The 24,018-nt window shown below is 46.3% G+C and overlaps 1 protein-coding gene across 3 annotated transcripts in view; it reads left to right on the forward strand.

Annotated features, from left to right (window-relative positions):
- ttc7b (tetratricopeptide repeat domain 7B) overlaps positions 1-18,258 on the forward strand; it is a 408,001-nt gene extending 389,743 nt beyond the window's left edge. Inside the window, exons 19-20 of one of the 3 annotated variants that reach the window (XR_011351037.1) lie at positions 15,168-15,449; positions 17,974-18,258. Coding sequence is in view for 2 of the 3 variants with exons in the window: in XM_069915899.1 (XP_069772000.1) it covers positions 15,168-15,389 (222 nt within the window). In the remaining variant the exon portion in view is untranslated. Of the gene's footprint in view, positions 1-15,167 lie in introns of all 3 variants that reach the window. The other 2 variants (XM_069915899.1, XM_069915898.1) reach the window with 2 other exon arrangements.
- Positions 18,259-24,018: the final 5,760 nt, after the last annotated feature.

Below are 24,018 nucleotides of genomic sequence, written 5' to 3' on the forward strand. Positions count from 1 at the left end.
CCCAATGGCGAGTGGCACCAATCAGCTCTTCATCCTGGGCAATGCCATTTTATTCAATCACAACTTTATTCAAACAGCTGCTATGAGCAAAGCATGACCAAGGCTGAATATTTGCTCCCATCTTCTCCAAAAGTTTATGTGTTACTTCAGAGAACTTGCATATTTTGAACCTATTATTTTATTCTTATTTATTTTAATGTTTTAATTTATTTTCCTCTATTTCCATTGCTAGTTGCTTGAGGCTGCCAGTTTCTTGATTTCTGGATATAAGGAGTTTTACTGTGCCTGGTATTGTGGAAAGGGTTCTTCTGCAAGCACACTGACAGGGTTTCTCTAACTTTCAAGCATCCCCTATAAAGAGCACCATTACAGAGGGTAGGATCATAGAGAGGTCAATCAGCATCAAACAGGGGTTAGCACTATGGTGGGGTTCATTCAGGAGCCTAATGGATGCAGGGAAGAAACTATCCTTAGTAGTTAATACACAAAAGTGCTGAAGAAACTCAGCAGGTTTCACAGCATCCAGAGGAGCCAAAATTTCTGACATGAACCCTGACCTTGCCTCCTCTGGATGCTGCGAGATCTGCTGAGTTTCTGCAGCCACCTGCTCCATAACAATCTCATTTTTCCCTACCTCACACCCATAACCTGCTATTTTTCTTACACCCATGTGTCAGTCTAAGAGCCTTTTGAATGCCCCTGTTGTACCAGCCTCCACCACCACTCCTGGCAATGCATTCCAGGCACCTGCCACTCTATCTTTAACATTTTATACCTCTGACATCTCCACTGAACTTTCCTCCGCTTACCTGAAAGAGATTTCCTCTGGTAGTTGCTATTGTCACCCTGGGACAAATCCAATGGCTCTCCACCCTATCTAAGCCCCTCATAATCTGAAATACCTCTATTCTCATCCTTCATTGCTCCAAAGAGAAAAGCCCCAGCTCTGGCTTCCTTGCTCCCAATGACATGCTCCCAATCTAGGCAATATCCTCTGCACCCTCTCCAACACATCTCCATCCTTCCTGGAACAGAACTGAACACAAGTGAAAACATTTAATCATTTTCTTTCTTGTAGAAAGAAATTAATGCTAATCCTAATCAATATTTTGTCAGTGACCAGTGCCTGCCATTAGTCCAGAGGTGTTTCTTTGTAAAATCCAGTTAACCATATAACCATATAACCACTTACAGCACAGAACAGGCCAGTTCGGCCCTACTAGTCCATGCCGTAGCAAATCCCCACCCTCCTAGTCCCACTGACCAGCACCCAATCCATACCCCTCCAGTCCTTTCCACTCCATGTAACGATCCAGTCTTTCCTTAAATGTAACCAATGATCCCGCTTCAACCACGTCTGCCGGAAGCTCATTCCACATCCCCACCACCCTCTGCGTAAAGAAATTTCCCCTCATGTTCCCTTTATAATTTTTCCTCTTCAATCTTAAATCATGTCCTCTAGTTTGAATCTCCCCCTTTCTTAATTGAAAAAGCCTATCCACATTTACTCTGTCTGTCCCTTTCAAAATCTTAAACACCTCTATCAAGTCCCCTCTCAATCTTCTACGCTCCAGAGAAAAAAGCCCCAGTCTGCACAACCTTTCCCTGTAACTCAGAGCCTGAAATCCTGTCAACATTCTCGTGAACCTTCTCTGCACTCTCTCTATTTTGTTTATATCTTTCCTATAATTTGGTGACCAAAACTGTACACAGTACTCCAAATTTGGCCTCTCCAATGCCTTGTACAATTTCATCATAACCTCCCTACTCTTGAATTCAATACTCCGATTTATGAAGGCCAACATTCCAAATGCCTTCTTCACCACACCATCTACCTGAGTATCAGCCTTGAGGGTACTATTTACCATAACTCCTAAATCCCTTTGTTGCTCTGCACTCCTCAGTTGTCTACCATTCAATGTATATGACCTATTTAAATTTGCCTTTCCAAAATGTAGCACCTCACATTTATCTGTATTAAATTCCATCAGCCATTTCTCAGCCCACACCTCCAGCCTTCCTAAATCACCTTTTTTTTTTTCTTTGGCTTGGCTTCGCGGACGAAGATTTATGGAGGGGGTAAAAAGTCCACGTCAGCTGCAGGCTCGTTTGTGGCTGACAAGTCCGATGCGGGACAGGCAGACACGGTTGCAGCGGTTGCAGGGGAAAATTGGTTGGTTGGGGTTGGGTGTTGGGTTTTTCCTCCTTTGCCTTTTGTCAGTGAGGTGGGCTCTGCGGTCTTCTTCACAGGAGGTTGCTGCCCGCCAAACTGTGAGGCGCCAAGATGCACGGTTTGAGGCGTTATCAGCCCACTGGCGGTGGTCAATGTGGCAGGCACCAAGAGATTTCTTTAGGCAGTCCTTGTACCTTTTCTTTGGTGCACCTCTGTCACGGTGGCCAGTGGAGAGCTCGCCATATAACACGATCTTGGGAAGGCGATGGTCCTCCATTCTGGAGACGTGACCCATCCAGCGCAGCTGGATCTTCAGCAGCGTGGACCTTTTAATCTACGGTAATCTACCTCACTGTCCACAACACCACCAATCTTTGTGTCATCCGTAAACTTGCTTATCCAATTCTCCACTCCTACATCCAGATCGTTAATATATATAACAAGTAATAGTGGACCCAGGACCGAACCCTGAGGAACTCCACTAGTCACCGGCCTCCAATTGGACAAACAATTTTCTACCACTACTCTCTGACACCTTCCATCCAACCACTGCTGAATCCATTTCACTACCTCCTTATTTATACCTAATGCCTCCACCTTTTTTCCTAACCTCCTGTGGGGAACTTTGTCAAAAGTCTTACTAAAGTCCAAATAGACAACATCCACAGCTTTCCCTTCATCAATCATTTTTGTAACCCCCTCGAAGGTTTGTCAAGCATGATCTACCCCTGACAAAACCATGCTGATTACTCCCTATCAATCCCTGTACCTCCAAATATTTGTAAATACCATCCCTCAGAACACTTTCCATCAACTTGCCCACCACAGATGTCAGACTTACAGGCCTATAATTCCCAGGTTTACATTTGGACCCTTTCTTAAACAGACGAACCACATGCGCCACCCTCCAATCCTTTGGCACCACCCCCGTGGCCAGTGACATCCTAAATATCTCTGTTAATGGCCCCACTAACTGTCCACTAGCCTCCCTTAATCTTTTATTTCCCGCTCACATGCCACCTAAAGTTATCCCTTAGTAACCACAGATCACCTAAAGCATCTTATGTGATAGAGAAGCATGGTCAGAATGTGATTTGGGTCTAAACAGTTGCTGAAAGATATATTCCTACCGCTCCTGAATCTCAGCAACAACACAATTGTTAGTAATGAGTTCACACAGACATATCCTGTAAATATGGGCTCACATCCCTCCTCATCTTCATTCTATTCTCTCTACAATCACTGACAGTCCTACATCCCTCCAAAAACTGGAACGTCAATCTCTCATTCGTCCCTAACTTCCTTTAATTCACCAATTTGCGATTGTAGCCTTCTGGAACTTTCTCCTGGAGCCAGCCCACGCCCCCCACCCCTTCACCACGGAATCTCTCCGGCTCTGCTCTCAAAACACTTTTTAAAGCCTAACCTCTTGGACCAAGCTGTTGTTTGTCTGCTTCAGGTTCTTACTTTGGATCCGTGTCACATTCTGTTTGATGACGCCCTTCGAAAGGAAGACCGACATTTCTGTGACAGACTCTGATGGTTCCTAGGCGTTTAACAGCCAGTGAAGTGGCTTGAAGGGTAGGCAACCCCACCCCGCCCCTCCAGGATAGAGCAGAGAAAATTAGATTTTTACAAAGCTTAAAGTTAGAGCAGAAAGTCTGCTGGAAAATATTTACGTTCCCCCATCCCCCTCCACCACCATCATCACCCTGGTAACAGTCCCCATAACACAGTATCATGGCCTAGTATAATGTATTAATTGTACTCTTTAAGTACTTAATTCCGATCACCAAATGACAAATTTGTGAAAGGCTGAAAGTAGTAATTTTGTTTGAATCTCAAATGTTATTTTCTTGTCAGTGAACAGCGACGAACGGAAAGGTGCTGAAGTGAGCCTGGAAAGCTAATTATAAGGGCAGGGAAGTGCTTTTTATAGGTTTGCTGTGTGTGGAAACAATATTCCCCTTAATCCTCACAGCCTTGGAGTTCACCTGTTACATTGGGAGGCTGCAGGCTAAGAGCGGCGAGACTGGGTGCAGTGGTTACAACCCACCCAGGGGCTGGGACACCAGGGACGGGATTACAACTCACCCAGGGTATGGGAGACCTGGGACAGGGGGGTTACAACTCACCCAGAGCTGGGAGAACAGGGAAAGGGGGGAGGGAGTGTTACAGTCCACGCAAGGGCTGGGAGATCAGGGAGAGTTACAACCCACCCAGAAGCTGGGAAACTGGGAACAGGGGTTACAACTCACCCAGGGGCCGGGAGATCAGGGATGAGGGTGGGGGTGTTACAACCCACCCAAGGGCTAGGAGACTGGTGACGGGGTTACAACCCACCCAGGGGCTTGGAAACCGGGGACAGGGGTTACAACCCACCCAGGGACTTGGCGAACAGGTATGGGAATTATAGCCCACTCAGGGGCTGGGAGATCAGGATGAGGGGGGGGTGTTATAACCCATCCAAGGGTTAGGAGACTAGTGACGGGGTTACAACCCACCCAGGGGCTGGGAAACTGGGGACAGGGGTTACAACCCACCCAGGGGCTAGGAAACTGGGGATAGGGGGGGGCGTTACAACCCACCTAGGTGCTGAGAGTGGGTATGGGGGTTATAACCCACCCAGGGGTGGAGAGAACAGAGGATGGGGTTACAGCCCACCCAGGGGCTGGGAGAGCGGGGATGGAGGTTACAATGCCTCCAGCTGCTGTCAGACTGGGAGTTAATGGTTTTAGTGGTAGAAAATTGTTTGTCCAATTGGAGGCCAGTGACTAGTGGAGTTCCTCAGGGTTTGGTCCTGGGTCCACTATTATTTGTTATATATATTAACGATCTGGATGTAGGGGTGGAGAATTGGATAAGCAAGTTTACGGATGACACAAAGATTGGTGGTGTTGTGGACAGTGAGGTAGATTACCGTAGATTAAAAGGTGATTTAGGAAGGCTGGAGGTGTGGGCTGAGAAATGGCTGATGGATTTAATGTGAGGTGCTACATTTTGGAAAGGCAAATTTAAATAGGTCATATACATTGAATGGTAGACAATTGAGGAGTGCAGAGCAACAAAGGGATTTAGGAGTTATGGTAAATAGTACCCTCAAGGCTGTGGTAAAGAAGGCATTTGGAATGTTGGCCTTCATAAATCGGAGTATTGAATTCAAGAGTAGGGAGGTTATGATGAAATTGTACAAGGCATTGGAGAGGCCAAATTTGGAGTACTGTGTACAGTTTTGGTCACCAAATTATAGGAAAGATATAAACAAAATAGAGAGTGCAGAGAAGGTTCACGAGAATGTTGACAAGATTTCAGGGTCTGAGTTACAGGGAAAGGTTGTGCAGAATGGGGCTTTTTTCTCTGGAGCGTAGAAGATTGAGAGGGGACTTGATAGAGGTGTTTAAGATTTTAAAAGGGACAGACAGAGTAAATGTGGATAGGCTTTTTCAATTAAGAAAGGGGGAAATTCAAACTAGAGGACATGGTTTAAGATTGAAGGGGGAAAATTATAAGGGGAACATGAGGGGAAATTTCTTTACGCAGAGGGTGGTGGAGATGTGGAATGAGCTTCCGGCAGACGTGGTCGAGGCGGGATCATTGGTTACATTTAAGGAAAGACTGGATCGTTACATGGATAGCAGAGGACTGGAGGGGTATGGACCGGGTGCTGGTCAGTGGGATTAGGAGGGTGGGGATTTGTTACGGCATGGACTAGTAGGGCCGAACTGGCCTGTTCTGTGCTGTAAGTGGTTATATGGTTATATAAATGCTGTCAGCGCATTGGATGTCTGTCTGTCTGGATACTGCAAATTGAAGGAATGTGGATAATCTGTCGTTCAGGTGCAGTAGACTATGGACCTATTGCTCCACACAAGTCCAGGTGTTTTAGACTGCAGGAGTGTCCATATGTTCACTTATGCAGGTATTATAGGCTACAAGGTTGATGGTGTATTCAATTGTCCAGATGTTGCAGGCTGCAGAAATGTTGATGTGTTCATTCACCCATATGTTCTACACTACACAAATGTTGACGAGTCTCTTTGTCCAGATGTTGTGAACTATAAGAATGCAGACACTATAAAACTTGCCAGAATGTTGATGGGTTTATTTTTGTCAATGCTATGGATGAGGAGCTTTCTTGTCCAGATGCTGAAAGTTTAATGAGCTTGTGTTTACATCTGAAAGTTGCCAACTCCAGAAATGTTAATGACCTGGATGTCATAGACAGCAGGGCTATTGATTAGACAAAGAATTGCTGGAGGAACTCAGCAGGTCAAATTTAAATTTAGACGTTCAAGCACGGTAACAGGCCCTTCTGGCCCACAAGCCCATGCCAACCAAATACCTTAACCCAATTAACCTCCAACTGCCGTACGTTTTGAAGAGTGGGATGAAACCAGAACACCTGAAGGAAACCCACGCAGACACGAGGAGAATATACAAACTCTTTACAGACAGTGCCGGATTCATTACATTTTTTAACGTATTATTCCGTGACAAAAAAAGGAAACTTAAACCCTGACATGTTGGAGGCTGCAAAAGTGTTGATAAAACTGAAATCTTGCAAAATTAATCAATCCAGATTTTGGACAGCAGGAAAAAATGTCTTTGACCCATCAAGTCCCCACTGCCCATCAGCTACTAACTTACAACCCTACATTAATTCAAAGAGTACCCCTGAAACATTTTTGCTTGGCAATATACCAGCTCTAACCTGGTGCAAATTCCCCACTGTGACGACTCGGACGTACAGAAGCTTATGTCCTGAACCTCCATGAAATCCTCACCAAACAGCATTTGCGATTCCCAAGGCTGAAGAATTGTTGAGTTTCATTGGAATGGATGAATAGAGGAACTCCATCTGTTAATTCCCATGATCTAATTTCCAGTTCTCAGGCCCATGTTTCTGTTAGCAGAAATCCTGGTTGATAATAAACACTCTGCATGCAGTTTTAGGTTGAGGGTGGAGTGGAGTCAAGAGCCATCAATTGACGAGGAGACCCTCTGGGTGTTTAGCCATCGAGCGAGAATGGGATCGGGCTCAGCCATACTTCCTCTCAGGGGTATTGGTGTTCCTGTTCCAGAGATTGAAGCAGTCGGTCAGCACACTTTCCACCTTTGGCCTTCCTTTGGCTTGGCTTCGTGGACGAAGATTGGTCGAGCTGCAGGCTCGATTGTGGCTGACAAGTCCGATGCGGGACAGGCAGACACGGTTGCAGTGGTTGCAGGGGAAAATTGGTTGGTTGGGGTTGGGTGTTGGGTTTTTCCTACTTTGTCTTTTGTCAGTGAGGTGGGCTCTGCGGTCTTCTTCAAAGGAGGTTGCTGCCCGCCGAACTATGAGGCGCCAAGATGCACGGTTTGAGGCGAGATCAGCCCACTGGCGGCGGTCAATGTGGCAGGCACCAAGAGATTTCTTTAGGCAGTCCTTGTACCTCTTCAGTGCACCTCTGTTTCGGTGGCCAGTGGAGAGCTCGCCATATAACACCATCTTGGGAAGGCGATGGTCCTCCATTCTGGAGACATGACCCACCCAGCGCAGCTGGATCTTCAGCAGCGTGGATTCGATGCTGTCGGCCTCTGCCATCTCGAGTACTTCGATGTTAGGGATGAAGTCGCTCCAATGAATGTTGAGGATGGTGCGGAGACAACGCTGGTCGAATATGCAGTTTTTAAAGTGATACAGAGCATAATGTTCAAAGCAAGATTAATTTTAGGCAAGATTAATTTTAATCTAGTAGTACATGTGTACAACTTGCATCATTGCATCCAATATATGCCTCACCTCTGCCTCATTCAGCCAGCCTCACCCCAACAGAAAGGAACGTGAAATAAAACGATTACAGGTCCATTAAGTAATTTGATTTACTTGAGTGAATTTTCTCCTTCCTCACCAATTGATACCTTCCAACTTTGGAGTGCTGGTTCTTTGTCTAATATCATGAACTGATTCAGAAGATGTATTTCAAGTTGCTGTCCAGATGAGATTTATAACTGCGTGTGGGGTTACCTTGCGATGCCTAATTTGGCTCTTTCTTGAACTATGTAAACCGAGTCATTTAACTCTTGGATTCCTAGAGAACAGGTGTAGTTCAGAGCGGCTGCAGATGGTGGAGACAGGTCAAGCAGCATCAGTGGGAGAAAAAGGTTGGATTGGAACCATCCAACAGTTCTTTTTCTCCCACAGATGCTGCTTCATTTACCTTAAATGTTTTACTACTTAATGGTATAACTTCATCCATTCAAATGGGACAATAAATTGACTTGGGAAATGCATTAACACGCAAACTGTTTCTTGGAGCACACTATAAAACTCCCCCAACTGAGGTCAGAATCAGAATTTATTGCAATAAAAGTCACCAAACCTGTTGTTTTGCGGCCAGCATCACAGGTGCAAATATGGCTCTAAGTTACATTTTTAAAATGAATCAATTTGTGCAAAAAGAAGAGGAAGTGAGGTAGTGTTTGTGGTTCGGCGTCCATTCAGGAATCTGATGGCAGAGGGGAAGAAGCTGCTCTTGTACCATTGGGTGCTTGTCTTCAGGCTCCTTCCTGTGTGAAGAGGGCATGGCCTGGGTGGTGGGTTCCTTGAGGATAGAAGCTGCTTTCTTGAGGTACCGCCCCGTGTAGATGTCCTCAATGGAGTGAAGACTGATGCCTGTGATGGCGCTGGCAAAGCTCACGACCCTCTGTAGTCATCTTTAAAAAGTGCGTCCACGGAGATCGCCATTGGAGATTACTCTTTCAGGCAGAGAGGGTTAGCCTTTGAGTTTACTAACGAGATTTGAGCAGTTGTTTAAGGTTGAATGATGGCAACAGGAGCCTTCATCTTCACCCTCTTTTCCATTTTAGCTTCAGTTAACATGTCCTTGATGCTCTCTCTGACAACTGCCTCTGAACGAGCTGTAACCAGAGCGCCACTCCCCCCTCTCCCGCAATCCACTTGTAACTTATAAACTATTCATGACCAGAACCTCAACTGGCCCTTTTTAACTTTTATGAAGATTAGAAGCTTGACTCTGGATTAAATATCAGGACCCTTTCCATACATTTTGCATATCCTTGTGTAGATCCAATATTATTTCATCATATCTTGGTCATATTTAGTCATTCACACTTTTTAAATCCTAAGTCTCAAGAAGGTTTCTCCAGAATTAGTAAAGATCAGGCCTTCTCAGTCGAATATTTGAAGAGAAGGTAAGAATGGAAACTGCTGGGGGGGACTCAATGAGTAGGCGAAAGAGAAACAACATATGTTTCAGATTGATCAGATCTAGTCCACATTTTCCTTCATCCCAGCTGAGTACAATGGTCAGAAATGCTTGACTAAATGCACAATAATTTTGCTTCAGCCTTGATCGACAGAACAGATCTCCCCCAGTCTGTATGTTCATTGGAAGTCAAGGACAGGAGTAGGCTGTCTAGATCTGTTAAATCACTCGGTCAGTTTGGGACAGACCACTATATGTTGTCACATCTGTACATTGTACTTATGTGTATGACAATAAACTCTCATGCTCACGCCCAATTCCAATTTAACTGTCCTCACTCCATACCTTGACACAATAGAAACTTTTAACTGTCAGTCTTGAGCAATGGGCGGCGTGATTAGTATAGTGGTTAAGTGCCAGTGACTAGGATTCAAATCCAGCGCTGTCTGTGAGGAGTTTGTACATTTTCCCCGTGTCTGTGTGGGTTTCCTCCGGGTGCTCCGGTTTCCCCCCACCCTTTAAAACGTGCCGAGGGTGTAGGTTCATTGGATGTAATTGGGCAACACGGCCTCGTAGACTGAAAGAGCCTGTTACGTCTAAATTTAGATTTAAATTTGAATTGATGTGGTATTGATAACCTAGAGCAGCCATTTAAACCTTCTGTTTGGCTATGCTCAAAGTTTACAGGCCTCCTTCCCCGTGAAGCAGTCAAATTTGGTTTCTTCTCTCCTATCGACTACATAAAACACATTAAAAAAAATTATGATTTCAGTCCGTGGCTGTAACTCCCTGGGGGAGGCCATATGGACATTAAGAATGACTAACCTAGAGGTCTCATCTTCATTGTCCAATTACCTCTCATTGTCCTACCCAGCCTGCCTAATGGAATCCTTTTAAACCAAAATTAAATCATTGCCCATCTCTCTGTACTTCAAGAGAATGTCACTCAAGTTCATGCAACAGTTGGTTAAAATTAAACATTTAAAACCTGCGGGAGCTCAGGGGGCAAATCCACAGACACCTAGTGTCTCATAAAGGACTCTCTTCTGCTTCTGTTTCCCTTATTGGCAGGGGTGCCCTCTCTGTGCGCCTTTACCGCAGGTGAAAATTAATATGTTTTGTGCAATTATGCACATGACAACAAAGGAGTCTTGAAAGACAAATGGCCGGAAGAACTCGGCATCAGTGGAGGGAAACGGGCGTTTGATGAATCAGGTTGACAACCTGCAAGTGGACTGAAAGAACAAAGGGAAGCTAGCATGTTGAGAGAGGAGGGGAGGGGGTGGGGTTGACTGACAGATGGAGAACGGAAGGGTGGAGGTAGCAACAGAGGTTGGGAGGTGACAAGTGGAGACATCAAAGGCCTGCTATCTGTCTGCTAAACTTTATACCTCCTTACGGTATAAAGGTCAAAGCTGAAGGCAGTGCTCTGGATGGGGTCTGACCAAAGCATTGTACCTCTGAAGCATGACCTCCTCCTCCCTTTGTAATCAAGCCCCGTTGAGATAAAGACCAACTTTCCATCATCTCAGCAAGTGCTGTTTAATTATAGATTTTTATATCACCGCGCCTTGCAGGTAGCCTTTCTGTACGAAACAAAGAGACACCCTCCCTTGCAAGGTAAGTGACGATCGCTGAATGGTTCCCTGAGCTAACCCTTCCGTGAACCTCTCCCTCTTGTCGCTCACTTATCGCCTCATGGAGACATGGCCCAGCTCTAAAACTTTAATGAAGAGGAGAGCAAAGTCCAGTGGATAGTTGTGGTGTAAAATTGCCTGCCCTCCAAATTTTTATTATATATCAATATTGAGCACGCATTCACCACTTCAGCTGGCAGCTCGTTCCTCGCCACTTCTCTGGGTGAAGCCTTTTCCCCTGATGTTACCTGTAAACGTTTCACCTTTCACCCTTGACCCATGTCCTCTAGTTCTTGTCTCACCCAACCTCAGTGGAAAAAGCTTACTTGCATTTGCTCTATCTATACCCCTCATAATGTTATATGCCTCTATCAAATCTCCCCTCATTTTCCAACACTCCGGGGAATAAAGTCCGAACCTGTTTGACCTTTCCCTGCAACTCAGTAAAAGGCTAGGTCGGGGGAAATCAGTGCCCTGCCAGTTGTTTGACCTGATGCTGAGATGACTCCACAGTCATTGCTAGTGCTCCCGGGAGCACTCATTGCACTCTGCACCGCCTCCAGTGTCAAGATGGAGGAGTCTACACTGTTGGCTGTAGAATTTTCTGATTGACTTTGAGTATGCTGGAAGACCAGGAAGCGGAGCCTGAGATGAGTGGCAGTCAGGGATTGGAATGTCCTTGTTTTGAATCCACCAGGACTCCATTCAGCCCTCAGTGGACCACCTGGCTCTGCAGAGCACTGGAGATGGGTGGTGACACCCTCCCTCCCTCCCTCGTTACTGTCCTCGTACACACTTGTGGCAGCCAGATCCACAGGAAAAGACTGCAGTTGCTTTGGAAAGGTGGGCCCGTGGTAAAGGAGGAGCCAACATCGCCTTCTCTGTCGAGGCAGCTGCTTTCCAATTTTTACTGAATGCCCATCGCAATTAGAACCAGCTCTTTAAACTGACACAACTGGATGGGGATTTAAACTGTTGCCAAGCAACAGGCATCCTCGCAACCTGTCTGTAGAACTCCCCGCAATGGTTAGTGAGAGCTGTTTATTTGGCGTGGGTGGGTTTTTAAAGATGTTAGCTCAGTCACACAACTCTTCCCGTGCCTCGTGAGTTCAGGGTGAAATGGAGCAGTGAGACTGGAAATGAGGAACCAGTTTGTAACCAGATGTTGGGTCCTGATGGATGGATTCAAGTGAAGGTTCAATGCTTGATTTCAGCCATGATATCTATAGGGAGTTTAAACGTCTGATTTCTGGTTTCAAATTTTTAAGTTGACATTTTGTCCCTTCCTGGCTTAACTCCTTCTTCTCTGTCTGCCCCTCCCCTCCCCCCCCACCTCATCAACACTTGCCCTCCATTTCCCTCACCCTCCCTCCCCTCACCAACCCACACACTTACCCTGCTGTCCGCCTTCATTCTCTCTACACACACTTTCCCTCCTTCCCCTCAACCTCACCTTCCCTCCACTCACTGACCCTCATCCACCCTCCCTCCCTCCCCTCCCTCCACACAAACCCTCCTCTCTTTCCCTCCACCACTCATTGACCCTCACACATCTTTTCCACTGTCCAACCTCATTCACTGACTCTCACCCTCCCTCCCCCCACAAACCCTCCTCTCACCCCTCCTCCCTCATGCTCCTTCCTTTCACCCTTTCTCCCCTCACCAGCTCTCACCCCTCCCCCTTACCCTTCTTCCCTTCACCATCTCCCTCCCCTCACATTTCAACTCCTATTTCCACCCCTCTGTTTTCACCCCTCTCTGTCCACCCCTCAGTTTCATCCCTCTCTGTCCACCCCACTGTTTTCACCCCTCTCTATCCACCCCTCTGTTTCCACCCCTCTCTGTCCACCCCACTGTTTTCACCCCTCTCTGTCCACCCCTCTGTTTTCACCCCCCTATGTGCATCCCTCTGTTTCCACAAATCCTTTTCCATGCCTCTACTCTCACCCTCCCTCCCCTCTCCCTCTCTCCTCTCACCCTCTGCTGTCTCGCCTGCTGACTCCCACCAGCAGTTTGTTTTTCCTGCTTTCTCCAGGATGTGGTTAGACTGAAGAATCCCTCCCTTCCCATGCACCTGATTTTTAAATTGTTAAATTTTATTTACAGCACAGTGTAGTAGCTGATTCTGCCCATTTAAACCCGTGTTGCCCAAATTAACCTACAACTCCCATATGTTTTAGAGGGTGGGAGGAAATCAGAGTCCCCGGGGAAAACCCACACAGACGCGGGGAAAACGAAAAAATTCCTTACAGACAGCGCGGGACTCGAACCCCAGTTGCTGGCTCTGTAATAGCATCGCACTAATCACTAGGTGAACATTACCGCCCTATACACTAACTGTGCTAACATTACGGAGAACGCCAAGGAAAAGCGCATGGGATATTTTGAAGTGATAATGTAAGGTGAAACATATCTCCACCAACATTTGGAGCAACTTCTGACACATCCCTCCCTCCGCAAGTTATTTTCTCTCAAGCAAGTGCTGTTTTCAAAACCGCTGCTCACATTTGTTTAAATTTCTCTGTGCGCCTGAGGGGAGGAATTGCTTCTCAGCAAAATAATCCTGCAAAATAGTCTCATAAAATCTCAGGACATTGGTTTAAAGCAAGTGGAGGAAAGTTTAGGGGAGATATTTTTTACACAGAGAGTGGTGTGTGCCTGTAATGCAATGCCAAGGGGGCGATACCATCGTCACATTCAAAGGACTCATGGATAGGAACGTGGAGAGCAGCAGCAATCATCAAGGACCCACACCACCCAGAACACGCTCTGTTCTCGCTGCTTCCATCAGGAAAGAGGTCTCGGTGCCACAAGACTTGCACCATCAGGTTCAGGAACAGCTGCTCCCTCTCCACTATCAGGCTCCTCAACCACAAACTCAATCAGGCGCTCAGTTAAGGACTCTTGTGCACTTTATTGATTTTTTAAATTCCCTCGGTATTGCACAGTCAGTTTGTTTACATTTATTTGTTTACATGTGTATGCTGTGTTCAGTTATTTTCCGCATTACCAATAAGTGGCAATTCTGCCTCACCTGCAGGAAAAAGAATCTCGAGGTTGTATGTGATGACAATAAATCTGAAATATGAATGGAAGAAAAGTAAAGGGTTATGGGTGTGAGGGAGAGAATGGTTAAATTATAATCGATAAATTTTACATAGGTCAGCAAAACATTGTGGGCTGAAGGGCCTGTATTGTGCTGTAATGTTCTGTTTTAAATCGGGGGTGGGGGGGAGTGGAGGCATTTGCCTGGTTGGTTGGCAGGACTATTTACTTTGCTTAAGCTTACACACTCCCTCCCCACCCCTAAGGCCTGGAAGTCAGATAGATGATCCTCCCAGAAGCTGACTCTTCCATGATATTTTTCCCATCCACAGAATGAGAAGGAATCCAATGTTTCACTGCAAGATATGTAGTGCCAAGGGGAAGCCCTGTTTCTTTATTTGTGCTGCTTTATAAGCCAGACGTTTCAGACACATAGTTCCATCTCTCTCGAGGATACTTGGGCGTGTTCTGGGGAAGGGAAGACTCACCAGGCTGGCACTGAGGAAAGCCACGAAGGTTTATCCTCCATCTCAGTGCAGGCACACCCTGCTCCCGAGATGCCCCAGCGCAGCACTGAGGGAGCCCTGTATCAACAGGGAGCTTCCCCTTCATGTAACTCACATCCTTCCAAACTGAGTTTCCATCTACTTCCATTCCATTGACTGCAAAGAAGGCACACCATCGCCTCTCCATTTTACTCACCAAATAAAAATCTGATCGCTTTTTTAATCTCTAGTTCTTTACAGTTTTAAAATTTAGACAAACAGCACAGTAACAGGCCCTTTCAGCCCACAACCCTGTGCCACCCTATTACACACAATTGGCATATAACCCCCCGCAACATTTTCGAATGGTGGAGGAAACCAGAGCACCCAAAAATAACTCACGCAAACACGGGTACAAATTCCTTTCAGACAGCGCAGGTTTCGAACCCCAGTCCCAGTCACTGGTGCAGCAACAGTATTGTGTGCTAATCATTGGGTTGCATATGAATGTCTGGCCACGGTGCTATCCAGAGCCACATTGTGCATTCTGCCGGGTCTCTGCCCGTGCATCTGCTGAACCGCCAGCACGGTGAGCTTCACCCCGTTTTCTCCTGTGTTGCAGGGGCTTATCCTCCAGCAGCTTGGACGCTACAGCCTGGCCGAGAAGATCCTCCGCGATGCTGTGCAGGTCAACTCCACCGCACACGAGGTGTGGAACAACCTGGGGGAGGTGCTCCAGGCCCAGGGGAGCCACGACGCGGCCACTGAATGCTTTCTCACTGCACTGGAGTTGGAAGCCAGCAGCCCCATCGTTCCCTTCACTGTGCTACCCAGGGTGCTGTGAGGGCTCACCCGGAATCCCAACAAACTGAGGCAGGTTGGCTGCATTACTGATTACCTGGAGGTGAAGCACTTTACAGATCATCCCTCATTGCCTCCCCATGCTGCCCCCCCCTCCTCCTCGATCAAACTTCCCCTACCTCCACTTCATCCCAGACCATGGGTTGGCTGTGGTTTTTGTGCTGGGTACATTCTAACCACGAGACATCTCATAGATCAGTTCACTCATCCCCTCCCCTCACTTCCTGCCACTCCCCCCACTTCCCGATCAGACGTCCACTACTTCTGGACCATGCCCCTCCCCTCCACGCCTTCCTTCCCACCCTCTTGCCCCAAAACCGGATTCAAGGAAAAGCAAAACTCCTGCTTTTCCGGCCCACGCTTCCCAGATCCGGCCACTGGGAAGTTTCTGCTGCACTTTATTAACAGTTTTGTCCTTTAAAATATCTCCAACTCCCACTCTCCCTGCCACCTGACTGCAGAAGCCTTTGGGTTCACCCATCCATGGAATTATTACCAATAGGTCTTCTCTCTTGAGATATGCACACACAATCATAAACCAAAATTAAGCTCAGCATATGAATCTCTGCATATGGGTCGTATAAAGATATTTATGTTTAGCAATGTGTGTATTTTATATTTGTATATTAGGTGTTTGTTCATGAAGAAGTGGCCAGTAGCTCCGAATTACTGAATTATGCACCCCTTGGTATTTATACCTTTGTGCTGGAATACTGTCTTTTCAACTTTGAACCCTGAAGAAATAGTGGGACCAATTAGTCAAGCAATTAAATTGTGAGTTTAGTCATCCTTGTACAATTCCAGTACAACTGACTTCAAACTGGAAGATGAATCCGGCCATCATTCAGGACCTTTTATGGGGTGTCCCCAAGATTGTGTCGATCATTTCCTGGGAACCCACAGGATGCTACGTGACAGCCTTGACAACATTTGGAACAAAAATTTGACCTTGGTGTGTTCTTGGGCTGTCTTGCTTTCCTTCCCCTCTTCCTTCGCTTTCTTCCTCTCCTCTTTGCCCCTCTCTCTTTCACACATGGTTAATTTACAGCAGGAAACTGCAGCAAAGTATCCTGAATGCTGTCCCTTAGTAGCTGGGGAAATGATCTCTGAAATCAAGCAGAATAGCTGCCAGCTCTCAGGACATCAACCCAGCTCAGTCCCTGTGTAAACTCCCCACACATTCTGAGCTGGTGTCCCTTTCCTTCCTGATGGTGAGTCCCTGCTCTGTGTCCTGCAGAGCTCTGGACACACCCGGCCACTGTTCACTTCACACGTCCTGTTAATGTGAGAGGGTGTCACCATGTATTGTAGATTTCATCCCTTGCGCAGTTGAAATCGGAAGCAATCACTCTGAACCTGTCCCTGCTGCCCCTGCTCAAAGTGGTTGATGTCATTGCCCAGAATCCCATGGATCACGAAACAGGGGTGAAGATGACGCCTGGTCCTCTGAGCTGTGTTATACCAAGCAGAATATGGTATGACATTCACGTCTACTCGCAGGCTCACACCATCCCACACCTCCAGTAACACTGACCCACCCTCCATGCGCGCGCGCGCGCGCACACATACACATTGGCACAAACACATTCACAAACACACACACTTGCACATTTGCTCGCTTACACACATGCATTTATACATGCAGACACATTAACACATGCACACATTAACACATGCACACATTAACACACACGCACACACACACGCACGCACACACACACACACACACACACACACACACACACACACACACACACACACACACACACACACACACACACACTCACTCACTCACTCACTCCTATTCAGATCTTCCATTGAACATTGTTAGGCATTATTTCTGGATTTGCCAGTCAGGCACCTGGAAACTGGTCTGTCACAGGCAGTAGGATGGCTACTCACCACAACAATCGACTGACAAGTTGGTTAGCCTGAGCTGCACTGGAGAACATGTGAGACTTTTGATCAGTATCCAAACATCGGATCCAGCAAAGTCAGGACAGTCCAGGAAGGGGACCTTTGCACCCAGGCAAGGCACTGGAGCCCCTTCCTCTCTGCCTGAATGACAGATTAGAGCCACTCCAAGTGAACCCATATCTGTGCTGCTTCAGCTGATCCAGGGGTGGGAATGTCAGGGAAAAATGGTTCACCCTGTGCTGACCCTCGCATGGAAAATACATCGGAAGTGGTTCGAGGCTGGTTGATGCCCCACACAGTGGAATGACCGTGCAGAGGGCATACTTATCTGTATGCAGACTATCCCTTGTACCCTGACCTGAGACACACTGGTCACCAGCAAAACCAACAACTTCGGGAGATGAGGCAGGGAACAGGATTCAGACAAGCGAAAAAAGTGTATAACTGGACCCACCTTTGGAAAGGGAACAAAAATAAATTCTGTTGTTACTATTTAATCTGTGTGAATGGGTCATCTCAATCTGACGTCAACTGTGTTTTGTGGACTGCCCAGACTGTGAGCATCTTTCTGTTCATTACAGGTGGAAGTCAGCACCCTCAAATCATTGATATAAAAAGATATTGTTAATGAGATGTCTTTTGTCCCACAGGGTAAAAACACGGTGCTGGAGAAACTCAGCAGGTCAAACAGTGTACATTTTATAGCAAAGATAAAGATACAGAACCAACGTTTCAGGCCTGAGCCCTTCATCGAGGTGTGAAGAAAATATAGGCAGACACCTGATTCGGGCACCTGCCTATATTCACTCCAGCATTGTGTTTTTACTTCAATCACGTTGTCTGCAGACTTCCACGTTTTACTTCTGTCCTACGTGGTGATGGTTACCTGTTCCTGCAGACCAATATTTATTCACATTAAAATTATTCTCAGTGAATGTTGCGCTTGTTCCTTTCTCTCAACCTTACCCCAAAGCTGATCCGGTTTCATCCAGGTCCCGACCCAAAAATTTGACTGACCATTTCTCCCCCTGGATGCTGCGTGACCTGCTGAGTTCCTCCATAGAATATAGACCAGTACTGCACATTACAGGCCCTTTGCTCACGATGTTGTGACCAGTATAACTCCACAACACTCATACCCATAACCCTCTATTTTTCCTTCGTGCCTAAGAGTCTTCTGAATGCACCTATTGTACCATCTTCCACCACCAGCCGTGGCAATTCTTGCATTCTACACAAGAACACACCAGGAAGGAGGAACTCAGCCAGTCTTTCAGCATTCATAAGAGACAAAAGATATATTGCCGACATTTCGGTACTGAAATCCCATCCCATTCCCTCGCTGGCGAATCTGTCCATGGTCTCATGCACTGCCAGACTGAGACCACCCACAAATTGGAGTAACAGCTCCTCATCTTCCAACTGGGCACTAACAGTGAGAAGAGGGCATGGGCTGGGTGGTGGGGGTCCTTGAGGATAGAGACTACTTTCTTAAAGCACTGCTTTTTGTAGATGTCCTCGATGGAGTGGAGATTGATGTCCGTGATGTTGCTAGCTGTGTTAACAACTCTCTATCGCCTGTTCCTGTCCTGTGCATTGGCACCTTCATACCAGGGTGGGGGAGGTAGAGCAATTGGGAGTGTTCATAGACCTCATTGTATCCTTCCTCCACACCCACCATTCTGAAGTACAGCATCACAGGATGAGTTACACAATTCCATCGGAGTTCCAACTGAGAAGCAGGAGAATGAGCTCAGCTCAACGTACTCGAGGTTCAGCTTGAAGTGGCAACATTCCATGTCCATGGAAAATGCAGAATGAATTTGGCCACCATTTCTGAATAAGACGTCTTGAAAGATGATTTTCTTCTGTAAGGTTGGCACAAAATGTTTGTCAACCTGTTCGCTCCTGCCAGCTTTCTCATTCATTCTGTGTGTGTGTGTGGGTGTCCAGAGTTAAAAATAGGATCAAGAGTTGGCCATCGAGCTCGTTCACCAAGATCAGGCCTCAGCTCCATTCTCCTTCAACAACCCAGTGATGGCCAAGCTGTGGCTTGCGAGCCAAATGCAACTCGCAGAAATATGTTGCCAGAGACGAGACTCGTACGAGCAGGTGCTCACAGCCCATCCAAGCTCCCGACTGCCGTCTCTCACCCAGGCCCCAGCTGCCCACCCATCTGAGTTCCCGATGCCCCGACTGCCATCTCTCACCCAGGCCCTGGCTGCCCATCCGCCCAGACCACAGACTCTCACCTGGCCGCCTGCCCATCTGAACTCCTAATGCCCCGACCGTGGACTCTAACCCAGGCCCCAGCCACCTGCCCATCCAAGCTCCCCAACGCCTCGATTGCAGACTCCCACCTATGCCCCAGCCGCCCGCCCATCTAAACTCCTGATGCCCCGACCGCAGACTCTCACCTATGCCCCGGCCGCCTGCCCATCGAGCTCCTGACACCCCAATTGCGGACTCTCATCTAGGCCCCGGCCACCCGCCCATCCAAACTCCTGACGCCCCGACTGCGGACTCTCAGCTATGCCCCGGCCACCCACCCATCCAAACTCCTGATGCCCCGACCGCAGACTCTCACCTAGGCTCCGGCCACCCGCCCATCTAAACTCCTGATGCCCCGACCGCAGACTCTCACCTATGCCCCGGCCGCCTGCCCATCGAGCTCCCAACACCCCAATTGCGGACTCTCATCTAGGCCCCGGCCACCCGCCCATCCAAACTCCTGACACCCCGACTGCGAACTCTCACCTAGGCTCCGGCCACCCACCCATCCAAACTCCAGATGCCCCGACCGCAGACTCTCACCTAGGCTCCGGCCACCCGCCCATCCAAACTCCTGATGCCCTGACCGCAGAGTCTCACCTAGGCCCTGGCCTCCTGCCCATCAAGCTCCCGATGCCCCGACTGCGGACTCCCACCTATGCCCTGGCAGCCTGCCCATCGAGCTCCCGACACCCCGACCGCGGACTCTCACCTAGGCTCTGACCGCCCACCCATCTGAGTTCCCAATGCCTTAAATGTAGAAAATTACCAACCAGTCCCAGCCAAACATTAGCAGCTTAAAAACTACATAGATTAATAAATATTATTACATATATGTAGTTCTTAATATTTATACAATTTTTAAAGCAAAATATGCAGGTAAGAGTGAAATTGTGTAGGTAATATTTTTTCATGTCTAGCAGTTCTGAAACATCTGAAGTTTATCATATCTGACATTAAGCAAGTTTAGCCACCCCTTGATCTCCTTCGTGTCCAGCCATTCATCGACCTCTGTCCTGAATGACTGAACCACTGTCCTTATGAGTGGGAGATTCCAAAGATTCACTGCATTCAGAATGAAGAAATGTCTCCTCATCTCAGCCCCCAACAGCTGACGCCTTATTTTGAAATTGTGCCCTGGACTCAGACACCTCAGCCATAAGTCCAGAAGAAATAGGAGTAGAGTGAGGCCATTCAACCCATCATGTCTGCTCCACCATTCAAATCACCTCTCCACCCCATCCTGCCTTCTTCCCAAAACTCTTGACACCCTTGCTAATCAAGATCCTATCAACCTCTGCTTTAAATCTACCATGTTGGCCCCCGTCTGTGGCAGTAAATTTCACAGATACAACACCCTCTGGATGAGAAAATTTCTCCTTGTCTCTGTTCTAAAGGGATGACCTTTTATTCTTTTTTTTTTAATTTTTTATTTTTCACACCATTAATCACATTAGCCATGATATACACTATTTCTTTTTCACACATATACAGTGACTTTTTCTCCCCCCCCCTTTCCTCCCAAACCATCCCCCCCCACCCCCCCCTCTCATCCATTTTAGGTATACAATCTAGGTTGCATTAAGCCAGTCAGACAATGTTGTCATTCAACAAAATTACACCAGAAATTCTACTGAGTCCATTCTTTTCTTTCCTTCTCCTTCCATCAACTTAGGTACTGTTTGTCCCCGGTAGGTTTTCGCTATTGTATTTAATGTAAGGCTCCTATACTTGCTCGAATATTTCAATATTATTTCTTAACCTATCTGTTATTTTTTCTAATGGAATACATTTATTCATTTAAATTTAGTAGTTTCTTCCTTTTAATTTGGTTATGTATTCCATTAATATTTAAAGACATATAGTTCAGCGTAGCCCTTTTATATTTTGTTTATCTTCTCTTTCCGTTTTTCCATCATTACCTTTTCTCCTTTTCCATTTCTGTTTTCTTATTTTCAACTCTTTATAAGACAACATTCCTACAACATCCAACATTTTCCTTATTCTCCTATTTCTATCTTATTTATCCCCAATCTCCCCTTCACCTCCTGAGTTGTCCTTTATCCCTTGTCGGACAACCACATCTCCCCTCTCCATTTGGATTTGCGAATCCACTCGCAAGCGTCAACTGATTTTGCAGTGACCGCTATTTCCCCCCACCCCGCCTCCCCAGAAAAGATTTCACTTTTCATATGTCACAAAGGTCACTCTTTTAATTCCCTCCTTATTCTCTCTATTCCATTTACCTTCCCTTATTAATTCTTGTCTATACTATCTATATTTTCCTCTAAGTACAGATACATTTATGTATGCTCATTGTCTCTATTCACTCTTATATCTCTTTACCCGCATACATATCAATCGTGATCATTTTAACTCTCATTACCCGTCTTCCTCCCTCAGTCTATTTTTGTAATTGTTCTGCAAATTTTCGTGCTTCTTCTGGATCCGAGAATAGTCTGTTTTGTTGTCCTGGAATAAATATTTTCAATACCGCTGGATGCTTTAGTATAAATTTATACCCTTTCTTCCATAAAATCGCCTTTGCTGTATTGAACTCTTTTCTCTTCTTTAGGAGTTCAAAACTTATATCTGGATAAATGAAGATTTTTTGCCCTTTATACTCCAGTGGTTTGTTGCCCTCTCTTACTTTTTCCATTGTCTTCTCCAGTACCTTTTCTCTTGTAGTATATCTTAGGAATTTTACTACAATAGATCTTGGTTTTTGTTGTGGTTGTGGTTTAGGGGCCAATGCTCTATGTGCCCTTTCTATTTCCATTTCTTGCTGTAGTTCTGGACATCCTAGGGCCTTAGGGATCCATTCTTTTATAAACTCCCTTCTTGCCTTCTTCATCTTCCTTAAGGCCCACTATCTTTATGTTATTTCTTCTGTTATGGTTTTCCATTGTATCTATTTTTTGAGCTAGTAGTTCTTGTGTCTCTATAGCTTTTTTATTAGATTCCTCCAATTTCTTTTTTAAGTCTTCTACCTCCATTTCTGCTGCTACTGCCCGTTCTTCCATCTTGTCCATTTTCTTTCCCATTTCTGTTAAGGTCATCTCCATTTTATTTATTTTCTCTTCTGTGTTGTTTATTCTTTTTCTTAAATCATTGAATTCCTGTGTTTGCCATTCTTTAAATGACTCCATGTATCCTCTAACAAGGGAAAGTATATCCTTTACCTTGCCTTTCCCTTCTTCTATTTCACTGTACTCTTCCTCTTCTTCTTCCTCTGGGTTGGCCATCTGTTGTTTCTTTGTTGCCCTTTTCTTCTCTTCTTTCTTGTTTTCATTGTCTTCTGTGGTCTCTTCTTGCTGCAGGTGTTCTGCAGCTGTCGTTGCCGGCTGTGGAGATCGACTCCCCCAGCTGGTCCCCCCTCCCGTCGGTGTGTTTTTTTTCATTTGCATCGCACATGCGCGAAGTATCGTGCATGCGCGGTTGCGCACTTTTACTCGGCTCTGCGAGCCATTTTTGTAGTCCATTATTTACCGACCTGAGGGAGCGGGTTTCTCTCTCCGCAGCGGGCCTCTTCGGACAGGTAAGGCCTTCACCTTTTTCCTCCTTTGTCTTCTCTTCCTCTCTTCTTACCGTTGCTTTCGATTTTTCTTTTTTTGTCTCCATCTTCTTTCCACATTTATACTCACTTTTCTGTAACTTTTATTTCTGTGCCTTTGTGTTTTTCTTTGTTTTTCCCGACTTTTCTGGAGAGGGCTGGAGTTCACCGTCCGGCCACTACTCCATCACGTGACTCCTCCAGGGATGACCTTTTATTCTGAGGCTGTTCCCTCTGGTCCTAGACTCTCCCCAATACTGGAAACATCATCTCCACATCCACTCTATCCAGGCCTTTCAGTTTCAAAGCGATTTTCCCTCATATTTCTAAACTCCAGCGAGCACAGCCATCAAACTCTCCTCGTAAACTATAAATGTCCTCTGCACCCTCCACCAGCTTTCCTTAGATGTGGGGTCTAAAACTGCTCACAATGCCCCAAATGCACTCTGACCACCTCCTTGTAAAGCCTCTGCATTACATCCTTGCCTTTATATTCTAGTCCTCTCGAAGTGAATGCCTACATTGCATTTGCCTTCTTGACTTCCGAGTCAACCTGCAAGTTCACCTTTATCCTGCACTCCTTGACTCATTGTAAACATAACTCTCTACACCAGTGTTTTCAACGATTTTATTTCCACTCACATGCCACCTTAATCCCTTACTAACCACAGAGCACCTGTGGCATAGGATGGTATAGGCGCTGGTTAGTAAGGGATTACTGCCCAATACTCTTGTTTATTTGATGTTATTGCACTACCTGCTTCATGGGTTAGCCTACCTGGATAGCACACAGAACAAAGCTTTCCACTGCATCTCAGTCTCAGCAATTCAATTCATTTCAATGCAAAATTCAAAAGTTCAAAGTTCAAGT

Source organism: Narcine bancroftii, chromosome 2, assembly GCF_036971445.1.
Source record: "Narcine bancroftii isolate sNarBan1 chromosome 2, sNarBan1.hap1, whole genome shotgun sequence".
In the NCBI taxonomy this organism is placed as follows: Eukaryota; Metazoa; Chordata; class Chondrichthyes; order Torpediniformes; family Narcinidae; genus Narcine; species Narcine bancroftii.